The following is a 13,175-nucleotide window of genomic DNA, read 5'->3' on the forward strand; positions in this document are numbered from 1 at the left end:
TGGTCCCTACATAGCACATTCCAGCCTCAAAGCTCCGCCTTGCCTACCCTCCAGCAATAATGGAGCTGCCACATAATGGCAGGAGCTGACAGATCAGCCTTTTCAGTAGCCCACATTAGGTGCATATTGCACAGTCTGATCTCGGCATCACAAAGGGCCTCCTGCGTAACAGTTATCAGATCAGCATGGGAGAATTACAGCTGCAGCTGAGCTGGCAAAAACCTGTGTTGTTGTTGTTATATAATGTGCAGCTTGTAGTAGTGCCTAGAGGCCAGCCAGGTCAGGCTCCATTGTGCTAGGCACAGGACAAACAAATAGGCAATGTCATTCTCTGCCTCAAAGAGCTTACAATCTCGAATCCAAGCCATAACAGGTGGGCTGGGGGAGCCAGGGGGACTGATATGCCAGGGTGTATGCCATCCTCAGCCAGTCAGCAGCAAAGCTACTAGCTGTTGTCAGAGGGCAAAGTCCTTACGCATTACAGCAGAGGTGAGTTTTGAGGCGGTCAAGGCAGTAACTGTATGGATTTTGCCTGGGAGCACGAAAGTGCTTGTGGGGGAAGAGGAGAATCAGGCAAATGGGGCTGGCAGTGCTTGCAGAGCGAAGGCAGGAGTTGACCTTGAGATCCTTGTGACCCCAGCTAATGCCAAATCTTCTGAGATCAGCCCCTGCTCTAAAGCTGTGTTCAGGATGAGATTCCCAAGAGCACTCACCATCAGCCTCACTCTGCTCCCATTAAAATCAACAGGGAAATTCCCATTGGAGCAGATTTGGGCCAATGCTGAGTGCTTCTGAAAATCCACCTTTAGGTCCAGAGTATGTTGTCCTCTGAGGGACTCCCCATTGCACCCCTTAGGCCCTGGGGTATGGTGCCCTCTGAGGGACTCCCCATTCCACCCCCTTGGTCTGGTGGTATGCTGCCCTCTGTGGGACTTTCCACTACGAATTGCTGACTTGTGGAAAGTCTCCTCACGTAACCTCTTTGACCCAGCTAAGATAATTTCAGCCTTGCCGTATTTTTTGTTTATTATTCCTTGTTAAGTGCTGACAGCATGCTCAGTGCTGGGCTGTGCGATACACTATATAATCAAGTGAACCTCTGGCCTGGAGAGCTGTAGTTCAGTCTCCAGCCAATTCCAAGCCATCCAATATCTCATTTCCCCATTGCAAGCACCCAGAAGCCTGATAACCTTCTCAAAGGCTGGAGAGGGGCAATGGGGAAAAGGGTATTGTTCAGTCCAAACCTCACTCAGAGCTCCTAGAGGTACCATGCAGAAATGACAGAGCAGAGGAAGCTGCATTGATCCCTAGGTAACTGCAGATAGCATCCGAGCTACAAGGCTGACAGGAATTGAACCGATGATACAAACAGGGAATGTTCTATCAGGGGCGGCCCAAATGGGTTCCAAACATCCCAAGTCATATCCATCTGACCAGTGGGGCAATGCAGTGCAATACGATGAGCAACACGTTAAAAGCAGAAAGGAAGGACAGATTTCCTCAGTCCATTGTAGGGAGTGTTTAATTTATGACTTTAACAAAGGTAGACTCAGCCCTGTGTCCTTGCCTGAAACCAGAAAGAAATCTGTCAGATGCACGAGTAACCCCAGTTTTTCTCTGCCTTGGGTCTTAGCCAAAAATAGTAGAATATGGACTGCTCTATAATTCCCAAGCCCAGCTGGGCTGAACTAGGTTTTTATAAATGCAGGTGACTGATGTTAAATTCCACGTTGGGGGCTGTGTTTAATCCCAGCATGGGCACTTATTGGCTAGAGAGGTCCCAAGGAAATGACAGGTGGGGGGCTTGCCTGAGGATGGCAAGTAGGACTGAGTGGGGAAGGAGTGGTGTAAGGCTATGAGGGATCTTCAAAGAGCTGGGCTTTCTCCAGATTCTCAGCAGAGCTTGGTGAGGGAGGGTTGGCTGGGTTGGACCTTTATAGAGAAGATAAAGCCCTTCCCTCCCGGTGAAGGTATGGGGGAGTTTTACATTTATATTTTGCAGCCCGACCTGGTAGGCTTGCTGGATCACATGGCTTTTCATGTGGACTCTGAAGGGGGCTTGTGGGCAATTTTAAACCTTTGTACTTATTCATCTTTGTATGTGTATTCCGGCTCCCCAGCATCCTGCATGGTCCTAGTTCTAAGCTACTGTGGGTGCCCAATCCATTGTATTGCACACCGTGGGCACCGGCTTCCTTCCATCACCAGTGCCAGCATTGTAGTTACCAGGTGGAGGAGGACCACTGGGCACCACTGGATCCCTGGCAAGAAGCTGCTGATGGGCTTGGTGCTCTTGGCTGTCTTGTCTCATTTCCAAACAGCTGAATCAGTAGGTCTCACCCCGCCAGATAGGAGCACAGGAAAATTGAAGCTTATCTGGCTGCTGTGTGCGCACCCATGCGTGCGCGAGGAGAAATGGTGATCGCTTCCTGAGCAGTCACAAGTAGCGACAAAGGGTGAGGAAGAAAGTGGATTAGAGTCTTGTTCCATCTCTGTTATGTCATTTCTGCTCCTTAACTGTCCCCTCCACGCCCTTCGAATATATGATCTTGGCCACCATCATTGCAAACTGCATCGTCCTAGCGCTGGAGCAGCACCTCCCCGAGGATGACAAGACACCCATGTCCCGACGACTAGTAAGTGCCTTTCTCTTGTATCTTCCTTCTCTCCTGGAAGCGGCTACAGCTTTCTCACAGGCGTGGGTGTTAGCTGGTAGCAAGCCCACTGGCAAACTAAGTTGCTGAGGTTTAAGCCTCTGGTGCCTACAGCTTCTCAGAAAACTGGAGGTGTGATCTCCTTTCTGTCTCTCTGATGGTGGTGATCCCAGAGTGTCTTTGGGGAAGGACGGAATGTGGCTGGAGCTTTCCTCTGGGCTCTTCATGCTTCTGAAAGACTTCTCCAACTCTGGGGGGGGGGGGTGGGCAGAGATACTTGCTATTAATGAAGGTCTCAGAAAGGGTTATCAGCTAGAAAGTGGGGCAGGGAGGGTGACTGGGGAACAGAGATGAGGCCTGAGGCCTGCAGTTAATTATTCAAGGGTTCTGTGGGGCCTCAGAGTGTTTTGAGAGTGGAGCAGGCAGAGTGAGGTCCAGTGTCAAGTAGTGAGAATGGTGGAACAGCCAAACTCTAGCACAATGTTAAATAAAAAGCCATAAGCAGCATTCCCCTCCGAAGGTTTTCTGCAACTCCCTCTCTCACCAATCTCCTTTGTCCCTTCCCACAGGAGAAGACAGAGCCTTACTTCATTGGGATCTTTTGCTTTGAAGCTGGGATTAAAATAGTTGCTCTGGGATTTGTTTTCCACAAGGGCTCATACCTCCGGAACGGCTGGAACGTCATGGACTTCATCGTGGTCCTCAGTGGGTAAGTTCTCCTCGGTGCATGAAGTGGTGTGGCCAAAAGACTGGTGAGAAGGGTGCTGTGTGGTAGGATCCAACAGCAGGTCCCAAATGGTGTAAAAGTAGGGGGTCTAATGTCAAGATCTTGGGACAATTTCCCTATTGAATCCATTGTCAGGGATTAAAATATATCCCCAAAGGAGGGAAAGTGCACAAATGTTTGTGTTGCAACCTCATTAACCAAATGCTGTGCTCCTTTGGGGCCTGACTTTCACTAGCGCTACTTACTAATCCTTATTAAAGGCTGGGAGCTGCTCTTCAGTCTGCTTTAATCTTGGGCCTTGCTCCCTCAGCTTGGCAGGGGCTGGGCATGATCGACTTGTGACATGCTTACTCTCACGGGCAAGAGAATGACCTCATTCTAACCTGCCGGATGGAGTCATTTTCAGCTCTCCTCAGTTAGAGCCGTGGTGTCACCTGGACACTGGGACTCTGTGGTGGAAAAGCAAAAGAGGAAAGTGGGAGCATGTGGGGGGTTTCTGTTCAAAATGAAGGGCAGATAGTTTTGATGAGGAACTGGTCAGCTCTGGTATTGGAAGCAGGGGCTGTGTTAGAATTTCAGAACTGAGGCATGAAAAGGTTCTTCTACCAACCACTCCAAAATTGCCTTCTGGGGCCCAGTCACTAGTGTGCTGGCTTCTGCTTTCTCAATAAAAATAAATAAATAAAATGAAGAAAAACAGAAATGAAAGCAGTTCCATGTGGGAATCCATTTCCACATAATGCTCCCCTCAGCAATCCATTATGCTGGGGCGGGATGCTGACTTCATGGATGGTTGTCTACCAAGCACTTCTGGATTCCTGGGAATTGTTGGGCATGCCATATGTCACTGGACTGGTGGTTATCCCTGGGTTCATGATGCAGTCTCAGGTTTCACCTCTGGATCTGATATCGGGAGATGTTAACGGTCTCCTTATATATAATATGAAAGCAAACAAACATCATTTTCTTTTGGTAAACTTGCTAGAATGATGATAATTTGCAAAGACAAATCAAATGAGCAGGACTCCTTAGCTTCCCAAGTGCAATCCCTCTTGGACAGGGACCTTTGGAAAAGTGGAGTGTGTGGAAACTGGTGTCCATGGAGACTGAGGATTCAAAGTGGGGAAAAAACCCATCCAGACTGCAGCTCTATTTCTTTGTACGTGTTGTGCTAATTGAAATATTGTGAGTCCATGCAAAGAAGCCAATTTAATATATAGAAGCAGGTGGATCCTGTCATCTGTGGATCTCAATGCACATTATTAATAATAATTAATAAAGTGCTCAATTAATAAAGCCTGGCATATCCCCTGTTTTATTACATCCCCCCATGTTGCAGAACAGGTAACTGAATGACTAAGGTGAAGTGAGTTGCCCAAGGTTTATTGCCTAATCAGAGACCAAGCTAGGGGTAGAATCCAGGAGACCTGAATCCCAGAGCTCAGTTATGTTGTCATGCCTGCTGGGGAGGTTTATGCTTGGGTATAAGGTCCAAAGAGGAAGGGCTGGAGTGTTGTTGAAGGTGGCAATTCCCCACCACGTGGGCAGGCTGTGGAGATGGGATAAAACAAGGCTAAGGCTGGCATTGGCTACCTTGTTCAAATATCTGCTGCCTAGGTATAGCTCATGGCTGCAACTGCCCGTCCACATCTCCTGGAAATGAACGCTGATGGGCTGGTATTCCACGTTGCATTTAGAGAGACTCCATGTTGGGACAGTCCATGCAGGAGTACCTGTTTGATTGCAGTGAGCTCCGTCACTTGTCTGGCTGCTAAAGCCAATGAGGCAGGTCCAGCGAGTACATGAATGTGTGTGTCTCCAGGAGTACGCCGTTATAGGGCAGTATCAATCACTCACTGTTTAGTGTCCACCCAGCAGGATGCATTACTTGGGGCACTGTTGGTTCCCTGCTTTGATGGGAGGGAGACGAAGGGGGTCTTGCCAGAAGTACAGTGATGGGCGATTCTGATTGGTTTCTGGCATGTTTGACAGATGGTCTGCAATTTAGAAATGTCTGTTTGGTAGAAGAATTGGGGTGAAGGAGCAAGGGACATGCTCCTTCACATGGATTCTGCCTGCCCAGTGCCAGTAGTGATCACAGGATCTGAGGGATTTGATGGGAAGCACATACATCTCTGCTTTCTGCTGATGGTTTTCTGTTTGTCAGAGGACGTGCTTCACTCTTCAGAGAGTAACAAGCAGGAGATAGACTATTTCCTGGTGGATTTGCAACATCTTTTCTGGTGTGCCATAGGTTCAAACTGTAAAATGTGCTGGGTCACACTGGATGGGATGCGACTCACAATGGCCCTACAATGCACCGGCATGAGGGGTGGTCCTGTGCCCTGGGGATTGGGTGTGTGTGGAATTGCAGCTGGCGATGATCTCATGGGCTTGTCTTTGGTGTCCCTTTCTTAATGCCTTGGCCATTTGCCAGTTGGAGAGCAGCCCCTCAGGCTCTGCTGTCCATCCCCTTCTTGTGCTGTCGCCCGGTGCTCACCCACTGGCCCATTCAGGCCATTTCCCTCTGGAGCTTGCTCTGAGTCTGCTCTCACTCATACCCATGCTAAGGAAGCTATTACAGCCCTGAAAGGTTGCTATGAACCAATTAAATCCCATTGGCAGGCATTCTCCATTCTCCCATTCTCCAGGGCTGCCTTAAGCAGCTAGCTCACTTCTGGGCTGTACGTACAACAAATACTCACGCTCCGAAGGGCTGTGATTTAGGAGGAGCATCTGGGTGTGTGTATGTGGGGTATTCCTCCTCGCTTACTCCTTAGCAATGTTGAACACAATGAGAAAACCCTCTCCCACTGCTCTAAGCCATCGCTTCTCCCAGGCACCCTCTGACTATCCCTCCTTGTCAGGCTGGTGAGGGCTGTCTGTGCTGCTCCTCATTGCAGCCAGGTCAACTACTGGTTTCTCTTCCCCACAACCCAGCAGTGCTTGGCTTGCAGAGGCAGCAGGGTCAGTGAAGTTGATCTTATCTCGGTATCCTCTTGGGAGCTTTCCAAGCTGGCTCCTGGGCCAGGTGAATGATTGTAGGGAGGGGAGCAGCGGCCTCTGTTGAGACAGATCAGTGTCTTTCCAGCCTCATTTTGCATCCCCCTTCTCTTTCCCCAGTGACGGTCTTGGCTGTGACTTGCTGCGCCGGGGACTGGCGCATACATAAATTGTAGACTTGCACTGTGGCAGACTCAGAGCAGCAAGGAGATAGCCAGCTGTGCCGAGTCTCTGGATGCCTCAGGGTGGCAGATGTCCCAGAGAAGTACCATTCCCCTCACCCCCTGCCCTCCCTGGGGTGGAGTGGGCAAGCCCCTCTCTTCTTTCCAGGATGGAGGTTTCCTGATTTATAGCCCCTGAGAAGCAGGCTTCCAGATGAGCCCCTGCGACTGGGCTGGTTCATGTCTCTGGGAGGGTATGGGGGAGGTTGCAGGGATATTCCCCCAGTCTCCTGGAGAAAATGGAAGACAACGTCACCCCCTATTTACACTGACACAAACATGGAAGGGAAGCTCCCAAGTGGACTTCGGATGGGGCAGGCAGCCTTCCAGATGGAGAGAAATAAGCAGGAGGCTCTGGCTTGAATCTGTCTGTCAAAAAGCCGGGTGTGCCCTGGGATGTGGGAGGGGGGGCTGCATGGGTGGGAGCTGTGGAGACAGCCCTCACCAGACCAGGTCCCTTCAGCGGAGAGGCAGAGGGGGTTTCTGTCATAGGCCTCCTCTCAGTGTGGGGACACAGGGAAACGGGGAAAGTTACCAGTCACCTTTCCCCTCTCTCCCTGCTGACCATGACTGACAGGCGCCTGAGTCAGAACTCAATGGTTCCTCACCTCTGAACACCTTCGCAGTTTCTTTCCGAGCTTCTCCGTGCTCTGGGCCTGGTGCCAGGGAATCAATCGTCCAGGAAGGGCTGTTAGCTCCATACAACCCGACATGCTGACAAATGTCAGGGACCCAGTTACCAAGCGCATAGGCCTCAACAGCAAGTGTCCTCGGGGTTTATTGAGAAAGGGCTCCCTTTTCTGGGGGTGGTTCTGAGGGCAGCACCTTCCCCTGCCTGCCTCACATGAGACCTTGCTCTTGTCAGCTGTTGCGTGGCTTTTACCCTGCCAGCGATGCGCCTCTCCCAGCCCCATTCTTCTATGGATCACTACCTGTTATAAAAATATTTGATTGATGTATAAAGGATCTTCTAAGGAGGCCACTGCAATACTTGAGCTCATCTCTCCCACCCATCCAAGACCCGGTTCTGTGTTCGGACTAAGATCCATTCTGTCACATCTGAGTAGTAAAAGCTTGTGTAACTAGGAGATGAGGTAGGCTGAGGTTTGACTGCTGTAGCATATTCAGGACACTACCATTGGTGTAGTGTTTGCTTTCACACCGTGTTACCTGATGGGATTTTGTGAACCCCTGCTGCTCTGGGCACTGGGTTGGAAGATGTGGGTAAGATGCGGAACATGTTTTGTTGTTCTGTGTAATGGATTTGTCGATTGATCATGAAATTGCCAAGTGTATTTGCTGTTCTAAATTATTAGAGGATTTCTTCAGCAAATAATTCTTGGGCTGTCAATCATTCATGAATAGCTTGTGGTGAATATTTGTGCTGTGAAGTTCATGCTGGGTTGGTTAGTTACATAAGTCAGGTAATATTGTTTCTGCCCCCGGCCTAGGTGACTTACATAACTAATCAGCTGAGTTCAAATGCAGGATTTTGCAATCAAATATGCAGATTGAAATTTGCTTTCAACAAGTATTTGAGTGTTTGAGCTTATAAGTCTCTGTTCAGGAGGGTAATGGGGTATACAAGCTATTCAAGATTTATCAGGTGAAGCCCCCGGATACCAAAAAAATTCCTGCGGGAGGGAGGACACTGTCATTGAAGTGGAAGATGTGGTCCTTGGGAACTGCTCTGGAGTTTAGAAAGAAGCCCATCCTGTTGATCTCTGAGGAGCTAAACAGTTCAGGAGTCTGGATCAATGTTAACCAATCAGAATGCGTACATAATTGACTGCATCTTGACTAGATAGTGATCATTTTTTGACGAGCCAATCAGCACACACAGATATCTGGTTCTTGACTGGCTCATCAGGAGTTAAGACAGTGTCCTTTTTCACAGACCTGTAGCTCATTTCCCCCCTTTACAAAGTGTCTAATAGGAAAAGCTGTTACGCTTTTGAAATCTGTGGCCCTAATGTAGGGCTGTTCAGATCTTTATGATGGAAACATTTGGATGGTATGGAACAATACATATATTGGATTCATGTTTCCATGAACAAGCTGAGAATCTGTCCTGTTATTGTGTTGACATTGACTTTGCCTCAATCAATATTCATTTCTTAGATCAATAAATCTGGATATCCATCCCAACGGAAACCTATAATCAGAATTGACTAACGTTCTAGCTTCTACTGGGTAGCTAGCGTCACGCTATCTGGAGTGGCTCATGACCAAGAGTGCCAACTTTAGAGCATGAAGAAGAGCTCTGTGTGGCTCGAAAGCTTATCCCTCTCATCATGGATGATGACTTTTCATTGTGCCAGGGGGTATTCAACCCCTGGCTCTGCCCCAGGCCCTGCCCCCATTTCACCCCTTCCCTCATTGCCCCACCCCTGCCCCACCCCGCTTCACCTCCTCCCACCCCTGCTTCTCCCTGCCCCGCCTCTTTCCATCTCATTCCTCCCCCTCCCCCGAGCACACTGCATTCTCGCTCCTGCCCCCAGCCCCCTGCATGCTGCAAAACAACTGATTGCGGGTGGGAGACATGGCAAGGGAGGGGAAGGTGCTGATTGGTAGGGCCTGCCGGGAGGCAGGAAACTAGGAGGAGGAGGAGGTGCTGATAGGGGGGCTGCCAATGGGTACTGAGCACCCACCATTTTTTCCCCTGGGTCCTCTGGCCCCAGAGCACCCATGGAGTCAGCACCTATACCTCTCACCAACAGAAGTTGATCCAATAAAAGATATCACCTCCTCAAATCTTGCCTCTCTAACCTCAGGGCAGGCTCTTAAAAAGCAAGGCAGACACCTCAACTGGTGGCATCTCCATAATTAGATTTCACAAACCTAGTAACAAATGTGAACTCCCAAAGAACTACAATAGTCTTGTAATGCAGTCACAGACAGTCCCTTTAGACACTCCATCTTGCCACCCAGGCGAGTTAGACTATCTGATAAATGAACTGAAGAAGAGCTCTGCTATCTCAAAAGCTTATCTCTCTCAACAGCAGAAGTTGGTCCAATAAAAGCTATTACTTGACCCATCTTGTGTATGTGATAAATGGTCATTTACACTGAAGATCACAAAGTATTTAGGTTGTTCCCAGTCTCAAGAGACAAGTCATTTTCCAGAGGTCAATTTATACCTTTGATCTCACACCAGAGACAACACTTGTAGCTAATCCTGTAATAAATAACTAAAGATGTTTTAACTAGGAAAAAGAAATGAGAGTTATTTACAGGTTAAAGCAAGGGAGCATATATATGCAAACGAGTGTCAGTCTGTGATTCAAAAAGTGACAGAATTTTAGTAATCTGTCAATTCAAAATGTCTTTCAGGGCTAACCCATGCTAAGCAGTATGGTGATCTCTTTGCTTATGTTTAGGAATCTTTGCCCTGCAGGGACCAGACAGCATGAAGGAGATTCAGTTTCTTCTTGTCAGAAATTTGTATCCCCTTCACTCCAGAATCCAAACTGATGGGATGAGTTCATGCATAGGTCTCTTCCTGGAGGGAGTTAGGAATACAATCAACAGGGCCTCTCTCTTTGATGCTACACAATACCTCATTTGCCTTCAAAAGGCCACCTTGTATGCAGGATTAGCCCTTTAATTAATGCTTCTTTTCCTGTTTGCTGAGTTACACAATTACAGAGGTTTACAATGCAAACTAAAACTTTACACCAAGGGCTATAGCGGTTATAAGTGAGATCAATACATGCAGCATCCTACAAACATTTTATAAAGTCCAAACATGATAAACACATTCTTATCCAACGTAACATCTAATAATCTATTTTGATAATGCTAACACACAGTGGTTTCCAGCTTTCCATTTGTAAGTGTTCAGTGAGGCTTGGGGTCTTGGCATGAGCTGGCAGCTGATCTGACAGTGACACAGCTAACAGTACAGTTAAGTATATATCTTTTTCTGTTTCTAACCTGTATTTCCATATAATCATAATTTTCTGAAAAAATGCTTTTTTTCCATGCTTGCTTTTCATCTGAAAGGATGGGGTTTTTTAAATGAGAGCCAAATTCTGTTCTTCATTTGGAGGTATGAGTGTTTGTGTGGAAAATGTGTTTTTCCCTTTTGGTATATATATATTTTCATTTTTCCCCACACACAACTAAAAATTGGCCAGCCTTTGAAATTTGAATTGACAGCTCTTGTTGAGTAGTATGTCCATGATCAAATATGGACAAATATTGGCTGGAAATTAGCATAATTATCAACATTAGAAAACTGCCTATTGAGCATATGTAGGATCTTAGCACTCATCATTTATGTAAACAGGGACACCACTACTGACACCAATTACCATCTTTACTGCTAGTCTCAGCAGAGACACCAAGGACTGAATGGGTCTGGAGAATCAACTCCCTTCTGCCCCCTGATGGTGGCTATCCACCTGACAAGACACTGGGAGAAGCTTGAACTGCCAATGTCCAACCATGCAGTACCTGCTCCATAGACTTAGGGAGGACTTTTGTCCCTAGAGCTGTCAGTCAGGGACCTTTCACCTGAATTAAATTCATATGAAATAATTTTAGAAAGCAGGGAAGGAGAAAAAAAGGGGTTAACTCCTTGCAAACAGTTCGATGGGCGTGTGCTGCACACTGTGATTCTTTAGTATTATAGAATTGGTATAGGATTTCCCATAGCAATTACAGTAATAATACAATGACAAGTCACAGGAGAGAGAGAGACAGAGTTGGGAGAACTTTTTTAATATTCAAAAAGACAGTCTTTGCAAACTTGTAGGGAGACCCAGCTTTTATTAATTGCAGACACTATTGGCCGGGCTTCTGTAGAGTGGTCCTGCTGATCCATCAAGCCTCACTGATAACCTGCCAGATCCAATTCTTTGACATTTACACCTGTTGAATGCAGAGAATAGACTTGCTTGGGGAAGGGCTTAGAGGGAGTGAGGATTGATGTAAACCAGCTAGATTTCATTGGTCCTCTGTTCCCACAGCCTTAGTTCTGTGTGAGTGGTGATGATGCAGGAAGCAGCAGATGAATTATCGACTGTGTAAAACCAGGATAAATAAATTGGGGTCAATAAAATAAGTACTAGCTTCAGGCCTTTTAACAAGAGTTTAATAATGACTGCTGTACCTGAATGCCTCTTGGAAGCCCTGGGGGCTTTGTGGTTTTCATTAAGGTACTTCATGTGGTGGAACGTGGCCAGGGCGAATGAATGAATGAATGAATGAACGAACAAACACTGGCATTTCACTGTGCCAAGGGGTAGTGCCATGCAGAGCCTGCCACTCCTGCGCTTTCTACACACACGCCTTGCCACTAACCACCTCACAACTGGCCCGACAGAACCAGCCTGCACTGGAGTGAAAGATGAGTAGCCTCCGAGGTATAGACCTTCCATTGCGGAGTGCCGAGGGGAATTCTGGGTGAGAGTCCCCCCAGTGTGGGGTAAGCAGCGTTTGCTGGTGCACCATATCCCGGCTGTGCTGTTCACTGGGAAATCCTCTTTGCAGTTACAGCCCATGCTGTGCCAGGCTGGGCTGAGGTGCAGGGGACAGGTGTTAAGCAGCTGTGTTTCTACAGTTGTTGTAAACCTCTAGAAAAGACTGAGAGGCAGAGGGGGCAGCTCTGGAGCATTTGTTTCCCATTGCTGGTGACACGTTTCCTACGTGATGGTCATGGGCCCCAACCCTGCTCTCCTTCTGGGAATCCCCTAGAAGGGTTGGCACAAGGCGGGGAAGAAAGCTCTTAGGTTCCTGTCCCAGAATTTCCTCCATATTTTTGTTTATTGAAGGGGCAGGCTTAGGGGAAGGACTTTTCCCTTGTCCCCCTCCATACTAGCAGAGTAGCAGGCAGCTCAGCCCCCGCACTTTGCAGATCCTTTGAGATGTGCTGGCATCTCTGAGGGTCTTCCTGAGAAGCAGTATCCTGTGCGTGGAGGGCTGGCCTGTATCTCTGCCTGCTGCTCCCTTTCCCACAAGCCTACAGCTGCGCGGTTCCAAAGGAATCCTGACCAGGAGGCTGCTCCTGGCACCCGCATGAGGTATGAAGCAGCTCTGCACAAGAGAGTTTGCCTTCCGGGGCTGATTCCCCTTCAGGCTTGAGGGAGGATGGTGTGTGTCCTCCAAGCCCATGGACAAGAGGAGATGGTGCCACGGCGGTGGCTGTGCCGAGACTGGGAGGTCATTCCCTCCCATGGGTCTATTTTGTGCACGGGTATATGTGTTCTCTCGCTCTCACCCACATAAACACACATACAGAGAATTGCTAGCGAGTTATTTCCCAAGAGCAAACATCTCCATCTCAACAGGTGAAAGAGAACATTGTTACCCAGCTGTCTGTTCACCTATAGCTCCTGCTCCAGTCAGTGCTCTGACCCCGCTCAGCAAGGAAATCTCTGTCCTTTTGCTCTGGGGAAGAATATCATCTGTTTCTCCTAAATGGAGCTCCTTGCTTCCTGTGCAGCTGCGCTCTACTCCTCCTCTATCTAGCACCTCGTATCCCATGACGTTAGCAGTTCACACGTATTAACTAATCCCCAAAACTCCTGGGAGGCCAGTATCATACTCTCCACTATACAGACAGAG

General features: G+C 48.1%; 1 protein-coding gene across 8 annotated transcripts in view; it reads left to right on the forward strand.

Moving 5' to 3' along the window:
• Positions 1 to 13,175, forward strand: part of CACNA1E (calcium voltage-gated channel subunit alpha1 E) — a 213,624-nt gene that overhangs the window by 19,708 nt on the left and 180,741 nt on the right. For all 8 annotated transcript variants that reach the window (XM_038412805.2, XM_038412802.2, XM_043491387.1 and 5 more), the window contains exons 2-3: positions 2,531 to 2,636; positions 3,224 to 3,363. In XM_038412805.2, coding sequence (XP_038268733.2) covers positions 2,531 to 2,636; positions 3,224 to 3,363 — 246 coding nt within the window. The remainder of the gene's footprint in view (positions 1 to 2,530; positions 2,637 to 3,223; positions 3,364 to 13,175) is intronic.

Source organism: Dermochelys coriacea, chromosome 8 (genome assembly GCF_009764565.3).
Source record: "Dermochelys coriacea isolate rDerCor1 chromosome 8, rDerCor1.pri.v4, whole genome shotgun sequence".
NCBI classification, from domain to species: Eukaryota; Metazoa; Chordata; order Testudines; family Dermochelyidae; genus Dermochelys; species Dermochelys coriacea.